Source organism: Pogonomyrmex barbatus, unplaced genomic scaffold, assembly GCF_055798465.1.
Source record: "Pogonomyrmex barbatus isolate J1 unplaced genomic scaffold, ASM5579846v1 scaffold18, whole genome shotgun sequence".
NCBI lineage: Eukaryota > Metazoa > Arthropoda > Insecta > Hymenoptera > Formicidae > Pogonomyrmex > Pogonomyrmex barbatus.
This window is the reverse complement of record NW_028297114.1, coordinates 2261181-2272167: the sequence shown is the minus strand read 5'-3', so window position 1 is coordinate 2272167 and position 10987 is coordinate 2261181. Positions and strand designations below refer to the sequence as shown.

The following is a 10987-nucleotide window of genomic DNA, read 5'->3' as shown; positions in this document are numbered from 1 at the left end:
TTTTAGATATGGAATGTAGAAGAATTATATGTTGTGACATCGTTAAATCGTGTTTTATATTCACGTTCACATTTTTAGAAATATATATATATATATATAGATATATATATATATATTATATATATACATACATTATATAGTAAAGCATTGCAAATCTTAAGAATATCATTGTTATACTTATGCTATTAAGTTACATATTTGAAATTAAATATCACTCACCGCTATCTCGCTCCAATTATATTTCTTCTCCACGCGATTCATCCCTCGCTGCCATTTTTTGCATCTTTAATTCTCCTTGGTTGTCACTTGCAGTTGCGCTTCACGTCTACTATCGTCCAATTTTTTAACACATTGTGCCGAAATCAATTTACCAATTTGACAAATTGATATTGATTGATAATCGCATTTCGCACCAACCGACGTTAAATCGCAATGCACTTTCTTTGCATCGTGAGTCGTTCGAGATAACGCGAACAAAAGATCGCCGCACAAAGTTATAATAATCCGCGACGCGCTCGCTGATACAATGAACGAATAGAGGAAGAGTTTGAAAATCGCGCAGTTAACTTCACGCGCATACTCGCCGCAGCGATGCTGCAGTAAAAAACACTAGTGACACTTCTAGGGTCTTTAAGAAAGTCAAATAATGTCGATGGAGTTTGTCAATTTTTGCGTCAAAAGATACTTCAAAATTTATTACTAACGCTGAAATGGTATAACACATGTCACGTGAACTATAGATTATTAATGAATTCAAGATTAGTAATGAATTTTAGAAAACATCCAATTGTGTTAATCGTGTTTTCTAAAAGAAAAGCAGCTGCCGCTGTTAGTGACGATCGACGCATGCGCAGCGAGTGCGTGATTTGAATTTGAACAAAACGCACAACGAGCGTTCAGTCTTCCGCCGATTGACTGTTGGTCACGCGTTGTGTGTTTACGAATGTAGTTTTTTCCGGGTTTGGCAGGCAACGCGAAAGGCGTGTATCCTTGAACTTGTCGGACCGAGAGTGAATCGCACGCGATGTCAGACAGCGTCAAAGTGGCCATCAAAGTTAGGCCGCTCATCAAACGAGAAAGAGACGAGAATTTGTCGATACAATGGATGACTCAGGGGAACACCATTGTGGCCACCGACGCCGAGTTGAGGAAACGAGCCGACGGTGGATTCGAGTTCGGTATGAAATTAACGCGATCATCAATCCTGAAACATGTGTCCACCATATGTTCAGGATTGATCCATATAACTCCCCAGAAAATCCTCCTTCCGTGATACATGATTTTATTTCTTGGTTGCACTCTATCAAGTTTTATCTTTTCCTTTCTTCCCTGAAAATTTTCTGAATGAGCCTTTTTTTTTATGCACAAGTAAAAATGATGCACTTAAAAAAAAATGTATGATTCAACATTAATTTTGATTGTATGAATAAATCATTCAACATTATTATATTTGGGGTTATTTTTATAGCTAATGTCAGCATTTTATTATCTTTCGTAACTCAAGATTCGTGATGTTTAGGTCTGCTTTTTATCATTGCATCTAAACTGCACTAAAGTTTTCTTTTTTACTTCTACAAATCATATCTTTCATTATTATCTATTATTTTTGTTCTTATTTATGACTTTGTTTAATATTCCTGTTTGAATGCTAAAGTCAAATAGTAATTAGACTTACTCGATATGTATCTCTTACTGAAAAGCATCCATTGATACATAATGTATTTACAGATCATATTTTTGATACCAATGCCAGTAACAATGACGTATTTGATATCGTCAGGCCTATTATTGATGCTGCTGTAAATGGATTTAATGGCACAGTATTTGCTTATGGACAAACAAGTTCTGGTAAAACATATACTATGATGGGTACCTCAGAAGAACCTGGCATAATACCTATGGCTATTGAGCATATGTTTGACGCAATAGCCAATACTCCAAGACGCGAGTTTTTACTGAGGTTAATATATTCATTATGAAAGAACGATTTCTGAAATCTCTCTTATCTATGTTTAAGAATTGTTATCTACAAATTGTAATGCTGATAAGTTGCAATATTTTAATGATGCATTAATTTTTCAGAGTATCATACTTGGAGATCTATAATGAAAAAGTCAATGATCTTTTAAACAAAGATTCAACTAAAGGTTTGGTAATACACGAGGATGTGAATGGTCAGGTATTTGTGAACTGTAAAGAGGAGGTTACTAATTGTCCAGAGAATGTTTTGTCGATAATGCACAAAGGTAATAAAAACAGAAGGATAGGTGAAACAAATATGAATGAACGAAGCAGCAGGAGCCATACAATATTTAGAATTGTAAGAATGCTAATTTTATTATATACTTTTATTATATATGAAATATTTCTAAAAATAGAATTGTCTGATAAAATGATCTGTTTCTAAGTTCAAAAGTTATCAAAAAAAATGGCATATTGCAGACAATTGAAAGTCGAGAAGTCGGTTCTACCTCAGATGGTGCAATACAAGTTTCACAATTGAATATGGTAGATCTTGCTGGTTCAGAAAGAGTACGGCAAACGAATGCTACTGGAGAACGTTTTAAGGAAGGACGTCATATTAACTTGTCACTTTCTACATTGGCTTTAGTAATAAAGCAACTGAGTGAGTCACAAGACTCGCAAAAATTTATAAATTTTCGAGATAGCAAATTAACGAGATTGCTTCAACCTTCCTTGGGTGGCAATGCGTTGACTGTCATAATATGTGCAGTAACACCAGCTGCACTAGATGAAACTCAATGCACATTGTCGTTAGTATTTTTACTTCTTAAAATTATTTTTTGATCATATATTTATAATATAAATATATTTAATTGTAATATTATTTTATTGTTTAATAGGTTTGCAGCTAGAGCTAGGAATATAAAGAATAAACCTCAATTAAACGAAGTTATGTCCGATGGTGTGCTTTTAAAACGTTATGCAAAACAAATAGATAAGTTGCATACAGAATTAGAGGTAGGCATAAATCATGAATATAACAAAATAATAAAGTTTTATTAAAGTCTTAAGAAATATTTGAATAATATATGAAATCTGTTGACTCATATAATAAATATATATTTTTAGAAAATGAAACAGATGACTCGAACAACTGACTTTGAAGAAATGGAATCTAAGATACAAGAGAAAGATCGCATTAATCAGAATTTGGAAGAACGCATTAGATTATTACAAACTCGGATAATCACTGCTGCTAATTATAATAACACGTCATTCAAAAGTAAAGAAAAAAGAAGACAGACTTGGTGCGGTTCTGGTGTATATAAACCAAATATATCTGTGTTTCAATGTGCACATTTATCACCAATCAAAGAAATGTCACCTATCAAATCGCATAGCAGAAATTCAGCTGATTCAGCTGATATGTGTATGTTAACTTTTTATATGATGTAAATTAAACAATTTGATAAATTGAAGCTTAAAATTGTATGTATTTTTTTTATAGCATTCCAAATACCGATTTTGGCTGATTTTGAAGAAGACCTTTTGGCCAGTGAAGCAAATCGCGAAGAAGAGAACGACAGCGAGGATGATACATTTGTGATATATCGTAAACGCAATGTTAAATTTATAGATGGCATAGTCAGTCATAAATCGCCTATAAACTATAATAATGATAGTGCTATATATGAAAAAGTCGACATATCTACTCAGACTAAAAGGTAAATAATATAGAAAAATTAATTTATTCGAATTATTTGTTTTACGATTATTTTAATTGTTCTTTATTATAACTAGTGACGAGTCTCCTGGGACACCAAAGCAAATGTTACGTGACAGAATCCACAGTTTGTCAAAAGAATATTCTCAACTACAAGAATTTACAACCTTGGAGAAACAAGTATATAAAGAAAATGTTAATTTTGAACTGCAAGAAAAACTTACAAAGTTTTCACAGTTGGAAAAAGAGTTGGAAAATATCAAATCTGATAAAGACTCTTTCGAACATATAGCATCTGAACTTCGTAAAAAGTTAATTGCGGCTGAATTACGTTACACTGAAGCGGAAGATCAATTAAGCGTGCAAATGGCAGAAATACAAAGGATACCAGATTTAGAAAAGAAAATTGCACAATTATCTACACAGGAGATAGAAATGCAAAATATTCCCGAGTTAAAGAAGCAGATAGTCCTTCTTACATCCGAGAAAGATGGGTACGAACATGTAGCGTCTGAACTACGCAAAAAGCTTAAAGAAGCCGAACAACGCAATATTTTATTAGAAGATAAATTAACAGTACAGAATGTAGAAAAACCACTTATACAACTCTCGCCATTTAAAGAGACTGTTTCTTTTGAAAAGGATGAGCTGCAATGTAAAATAATTGATCTTCAAAATAAGCTAACCGAAACAGAATTACATAACAATTCATTGAAAGATAAATTGGATGAGCAACAACAAACGGTACAAAACCTTCAAGAAGAAAAAAATGTATTCGCTTCTGAAATGCAACATAAATTGAGAGAAGCCGAAGAAACTAATAATTCGATGAGAAATAAATTGGACGAACAACAACTGGAAATAAAAAAATTTCAAGATCAAGAAAAAGAGATTGCGCAGCTTAAATCGAAGAATAACGAATTTAAACTTACTATTGATAAACTCCAAGAGCAGTTAATAGACACAAGAGCAGTAATTGATGTAAAGGAAGAGGAAATGCGTAAATACCAGCAAGATTTAAATAAACTTCAATGTCTGGAAGAACAACTACAGGATATTATGCAAGAAAAAATGGAATTTGAACGAGTCAATAACGAATTAAAGGTTCAGTTAAAAGAAGTAGAATTGATGAATGATTCAATGAAAACTAAACTAAATGTACAGGAGTTATTCATACAAAAGACCTGCGATTTAGAGAAGCAGGTTGAAATTCTTGCAATCGAGAAAAATGAATGTAAAGGTATAATTATTGAATTCGAAGAAAAATTGAAAGAAAAAGAATTACTAAACAGTTCATTGACTAGTAAATTAAATAGCTATGAAACAAATGTATGCGAAATTGATAGTCTAGAGACAGATAAAACTCTCGCATCCAATGATAAATCTGAACAGATTATTTCTGAATTGAAAGAGAAATTAACCAAAGCAGAATTGAATAATAACACAATCAAAGAGGAATTAAATGTACGACAAGCAGAAGCAGAGAAAACGATTGAGGAACAGAAAAAATGTATTGAGAATTTTACGATTGAAAAAAGTAAACTGGAAGATATAGTTCGTGAACTGCAAGAAAAGTCGAAAGAAGCGGAACTGCATAGCAATTTAATGAAGAACAGAATAAACGAACAGGAATTGCAATTACAGAAGACTCATGATATGAAAAAAGAGATTGAACATCTTACTTCGAAAATGAAAGAGTTCGAGTCTACGATTCATGAGTTACAAGAGAAACTCGCTAATGCTGAAAATTGCATTTCGGCGAAAGACGAAACTCACGAAGAACAATTACAAAAGATTCAAGAACTAGACGCACAAATCATAAATCTGAGATCTAAAATAAGTGAATACGAGCGGGATTCTGCAAAATCGTGTCAACAATCGTTGAAGAGTCCCGAAAAGGAACTAACGGACGATCGAAGTAAAGATGACGAGATTAATCATCTAAAGAGTCGTATAAATGATTTGCAAAATATCATATGTGATGTACAGAATGAAAATACATATTTGAAAGAACGGACAACAAAAATATCAGATAATGAGTATGATCTGAGCAACGGTGATTCGTTGAAAGTTATAGACGAATTATCATCTACGAGAATATCTCTCGACGAAGATAGCGCAAAATTAGTAGCAGTATCTGCAGATCTGATTGTGAAAACTCAGGAACTGGATGAAATAAAAAACGACGTGCAAGATTTGAAAGCTGACATAGAAAACTTGCATCAGACGATACATTTATTAACAACCGAGAACAGCGAATTAGCAAATAAATTATCAGCGGAAAAGGAATACAATGAGAAATTGGCGGTTCAATCTCAACAGATGATCGATGAACTTCATATGAAAAATTCAAAGATGATGAATGAAAAACTCGATTTAGAGAATAATTTAGCGATTCTTAACGAACAATTGGAAACCCTTCGCTCGGAAATGCCTGATATGAACTTGAACGAAGAACAAATAACTCACAAGTATGAAGAAAAGATTAGTGCATTGACGGCAAAAAATACGGAATTGTTATCCAGTATTACAAACAAGACGAAGGAACTTGTGTTGTTAAAAGAAAGTAAATCGCTTTTGTATGACCATGATTGCGCGTACAAGGATAAATTCACGGATCTTACGGCGAAACATGAAACATTAACAAACGAGTACAATGAACTTTCCACTGATTTGATGAACAAGATTGAGGAAATTGAAGAACTAAGACAAGCGTATGATATTTTAAATAGTAAATTGGAATTATCATTAAAAGATAAAGAGAATATTGATAATAACGATGTCGAGCAATTGAGAAAGGAGAATACTCAGTTGAAAGTCGAGATGGTGGAGTTGAGAGTTAATATGAAAAATTTAACTGAAGAAAATTCGAAAATGTCCAGTCAATTAATCGATACTATCGAAGAATTGGATAATGTGCGAAAGTTAAATCCTTCCAACAATACTACATTATTTAACGATACGATGAACGATACAATGAATAAGTCCGTATTGGACGACGATGCCGAAAAGAAGATTTTAAATTTGCAAGAGGAAATTAATCGCCTCAAGTATCTTAATACAAAGCTTAGCGATTTAAAATTAAGTGCCTGTACTCAGTGCACCCATGTGAACGAGTTAGAGCAGAGCCGGAGGATGTTGAAGCTCGAAGTGAGGAGTCTTAATCAAAAATTGAAGAACATGAACAAAACATTTAACAGCAAATCTGCAAAGAGCGATGCGCTCATTCTGAAGGCTAAAGAGGATGTAAACGTAAGTTTGGGCAATTTATCTCTGAACGCCAGTATTTCGGAGAACGTCAGCTTCGTTGAGGAAAGACTCCAATCTCTAAATAATGAACTACAAATTTTGAAAGAAGATCATAATAAATTATCAGATTTGTATAAAGAGAAGTGTAACGAGGTTGAAGAGCTGCAGAACAGTACTATCACGGATTCATTGTCGATTGATATGAATTCCAGCATTAAGAAATCTTCAAGTAGAACTTCATTGAGGCTAGAAAATATTGCAAAAACTGTGAACAATTTGCAAAATGATTTCAAGAGAATCAAGGAAAACAACGAAAGCATCAAGTCGGATCTGACAAAGTTCATTAACGAGAAAGAATCCATTCAATTAGATGAAATTAATATTTTGAGGCTCGCTAATGAACAGCTGCTGCAAAAGTTGTCAGACAATGAACTCGCGCATACTATTGCGTTGGAGAAAGCCAATATTCTTGAGAACGAGATACAAGATATGACGAAAAAGTTACAGGAGTTTACCTTAAAATGTAAACAGATCGAGAATGAAAAGCTGCTTGTCGAAGCTGAAGCGGAAAGTTTAAAAGAAGAAAAAGCAATAAAGGAACGAACAGTGAATGAGCTACGTCAGAGCTATTCCTGTCTACAACACGAATTGGATTTAGTGAAAGAAGAGAAAGAATCACTAAACGAGGACCTCGTTGTTTTAGAGAAAGAATATAAGGAAAAACTGGAATTACTAAAAGTATCGAACAAAGAGTTAACTAATTCTAAAGCAACTATCTCGCAAGAATTCGCTAATTATTCTAAAGAATCGGAAAACAAATTGACGGAACTTAATGAAAAAGTAAACAAGTGCACTTCTGAAAACGACTACTTAAAACAGGAAATGATCAAACTACGCGATATAGAGGATAAATTTGAAAAAATGAAAACTGAATACCAATCCAAGTTGCAGCAAGACAAGACGTTAGACGACGACAACAAGAAGCTTAAAAATATATTGAACGATACGTCGAAGAGTATCATTAAGGAGATCAAATCTCTCAAGCCTAAAGTCAACAATCAGGAATTCGCGGATAAATCGGTGACCGAGTTGTTTCAGATATTTTTGCAAACTATTTTGATGAAAGAGAAAGAGATAATCAAGACCATGCAGGAACAGTTTGATAAGGAAAAGCGAAAGCTTGAGGATGAAAAACGGCAGAGCGTGGACGCGGAGAAACGTACGGCGTTATGGGCGAAAGAGCTCGAGTACGAGATAGAGAAACTTCAGAAGGATTTGTCCGAACGAGAAACTGTATCCATGGAATTGCGGAGGGAGATCGCACGCCTGGAACGTGTTTTAGAAGAGAGCAATTGCGATAGGGAGGTATTGAGACAGAAGAATACCCTGCTCGAAGCAGATCTCAGTAACTTGCAAATTGAGTACAATAAATATTCCAAGAACGACACGGTGAACGAAGAGGCGATTATTACCGCGCAAAAACGAGAGAAACAAGCACAGGAGGCGATCAGAAATAAAGAAACAGAATTTCAGATGAGACTAAAATCAGAGAAAGAGGCCTATAATAAACGAGTCGAGGATCTCGCATGTACAATAGAGTCGTTTAAGACGAAGAATATGGAACTGACGAGTAACATCGAGGGCCTCGAGGCCAATCAGAAGCAACTGAAAAACATTATCGACTTGAAAAATAACGAAATAATGAAAAACAATCAGATTATTCAGACAATGCGGACCGAGATGGAACACCTTACGGAAACTTACAACGATTTAAATAAGGAATTAGAAGAGAAAGAATTACGTATTGCGGAAATTAAAAAACATTTGAAACTTAAATGCGACGAGCTAACCGAGTATAAAGCTAATTTGGAGACGATCGTGCCTGAGAACAAATTGCTGAAGCAACAAATTAGCGAGCGGAAAGCCAGCATGGAGCAGTACAAGATGGAAATAGAGACTCTAAAACAAGAAAATGAAAGGAAGATCGACGCGGTTAAAGATAAATTGAACTTTGAAGAGCTAAAGAGCGTCGAGTTGCAGAAGCACGTAGCTGAATTAAATGATAAAAATCTAGCTTTGATAGAAGAAACGAACAGGCTGAGGGACGATTACGCGACGTTACAACGTAAATGCGCGACGTTAGAGAAACGTGTCAGGAATAGCACGAGCAAGAGCCAAGCCGAGGAGCAAATGGAAGAACTCAAAGACTTGAATAGGTCCTTGCGAAATAATTTAGACGGTGCTAGCAATCGAATAACGGAATTGCAAATTGCGAAGACCGATCTGATGAAGCAACTGGTAGTTTTGAATGGCCAATATGACGCGGCGTGTAAGGACAATCAGGAGTTAAAGGAAACTCTGGCGGCGTACAAGTCCAGACACAATGACACGTATACAGCCTGTGAAAAGTACGAGGATTTGTTGCAAGAAAAAAATAAAATCGCATTGGAATTGGAAGCGATGAAAGTTCTGTTAAATCAGAAGAATAAGGACATCGAGGCTTATATTAGCAAGATAAAGGATCTGACAGAGAAGAACGTGGAACTCGATCAAGAATCGGAAGAGTTGGCGGAAGTTATTCGCGAGCACGACGCCGAGAACGCGAGACTACAAGATCAGTTGTACTCCTGTCGCGCCGAAATTGACGAGTTACGGGACAAAATCAAAGCTCTCGAAAGTAAAAAGCAGGATCGATTGCAATCTTCACAGAGAACAAACGTATCTGATACGGCTGAAAAGTCTCATAATGACGAATGTAATTGCGCGACGTTAAAACAGAAGATACGGGAGTTACAACTGGAAGTGGTATCGAAGAATGGAAAAATCGCGACATTGGAACTGCAAATACGCAGCGGAAGTTTCCCTTATGAGACGAAGTGTAAAGAACTACAGGAGCATCTGTTGGCATATAATAACAAAGTACTTCATTATAATATTTCAATTATTACATGCATCATGGTTGTAAATACGAATTTGATCGTAATTTTATAAATTATTTTTACAGAATAGCGAGCTAAAAGCCGAAATTAAACGACTGCAGATGGCCATGCTGCGTACAAGTGCAAAGGAATGTGAGGCATGCAAACACAGGCTTGTAAATAGGGTAGATGAAGCATGTCAAACGATGCCGAATAATATGTTGCGATTTTGTGGCACGAGCAGCGGTATAATTGATGTAAGTATCTTGAAATTTAAATCTATGTTTATAAATTAAGATATAAAATAGGGTAAATTTATTTCATTGATTGCTTAAATTTTACGGTATAATAATTGTTAATTTGATATAATTTTATATAGGATGATGTACGAATAACGAAATTGGAGAAAGAAAAGCAAATTATGAAGGAATTATGTCGATCTCGATCCAAAACTATAAAGGAACTTGAAAAACAAATAGAGGAGTATGCAAACTTATTATGTTTCAAGGATTCATGATTTGTGGAAACGTTCAATTGCATTACACCAATTTTTGACCAAATTTTTGTCGACGTTAACGTTAATAATGATAAAATAATAATGATATGGATATCTCTATCATGTAAGTGTTTGACGATAATTAGGTCTAAAGTTTCCGTAATATATATGAAGCATATAAAATATACATGTAAATATTGTATTTTTAATATTACGATATATATATTTTTTTAATGCAGCTGCGAATTTGATTACTTATTTTATACGTTGACTGCAAATGGTGACAATATATTTTTTGCCAACTTTATATTTTTCTTAAGATACTATAATTCCTGTGATATAGTTAAGTTTAACTTAATTAGAATACCAAATGTACATATATACATATATAAATATATATATATATATATAGAGAGAGAGAGAGAGAGAGAGAGAGAGAGAGAGAGAGAGAGAAAGAGAAAGAGTATTGTATGGTCAATAATACCGAGTAAATCAGTTATAGAAAAATGTTATAGAAAAATTAGATCAGTCTTAAATGCCATTTGCACTGTGCCTTCTAAGACATACGGTATAAAAGATATCTGACTTTAAATACATAATTTTGAAAACAATAACATATTGTAGTTATTTATAATT

General features: G+C 34.2%; 2 protein-coding genes across 2 annotated transcripts in view; one reads left to right on the top strand and one right to left on the bottom strand.

Annotated features, from left to right (window-relative positions):
• Positions 1-237, bottom strand: part of LOC105426706 (mitochondrial ribosome-associated GTPase 2) — a 76661-nt gene extending 76424 nt beyond the window's left edge. The window contains exon 1 of the mRNA XM_089075082.1: positions 220-237. The gene's annotated coding sequence lies outside the window, so the exon portion shown is untranslated. The remainder of the gene's footprint in view (positions 1-219) is intronic.
• A 659-nt stretch (positions 238-896) lies between these two features.
• On the top strand, positions 897-10965 carry LOC112552573 (uncharacterized). Its single transcript, XM_025218130.2, has 10 exons — positions 897-1178; positions 1729-1960; positions 2083-2320; positions 2443-2774; positions 2865-2982; positions 3094-3394; positions 3473-3689; positions 3766-9856; positions 9942-10112; positions 10235-10965. The coding sequence occupies exons 1-10, from the start codon at positions 1025-1027 to the stop codon at positions 10370-10372; spliced, it is 7992 nt and encodes a 2663-aa protein (XP_025073915.2). The 5' UTR covers positions 897-1024; the 3' UTR covers positions 10373-10965.
• The last annotated feature ends 22 nt before the right edge of the window (positions 10966-10987 follow it).

Excerpts from the sequence above, each read along its gene's own strand:
- LOC112552573 (XM_025218130.2), top strand. The coding sequence starts at position 1,025 with ATGTCAGACAGCGTCAAAGTGGCCATCAAAGTTAGGCCGCTCATCAAA. Across the intron at positions 2,321-2,442 it reads GCCATACAATATTTAGAATT|ACAATTGAAAGTCGAGAAGT; the intron begins GTAAGAATGCTA and ends GGCATATTGCAG. Across the intron at positions 3,395-3,472 it reads AGCTGATTCAGCTGATATGT|CATTCCAAATACCGATTTTG; the intron begins GTATGTTAACTT and ends TTTTTTTTATAG.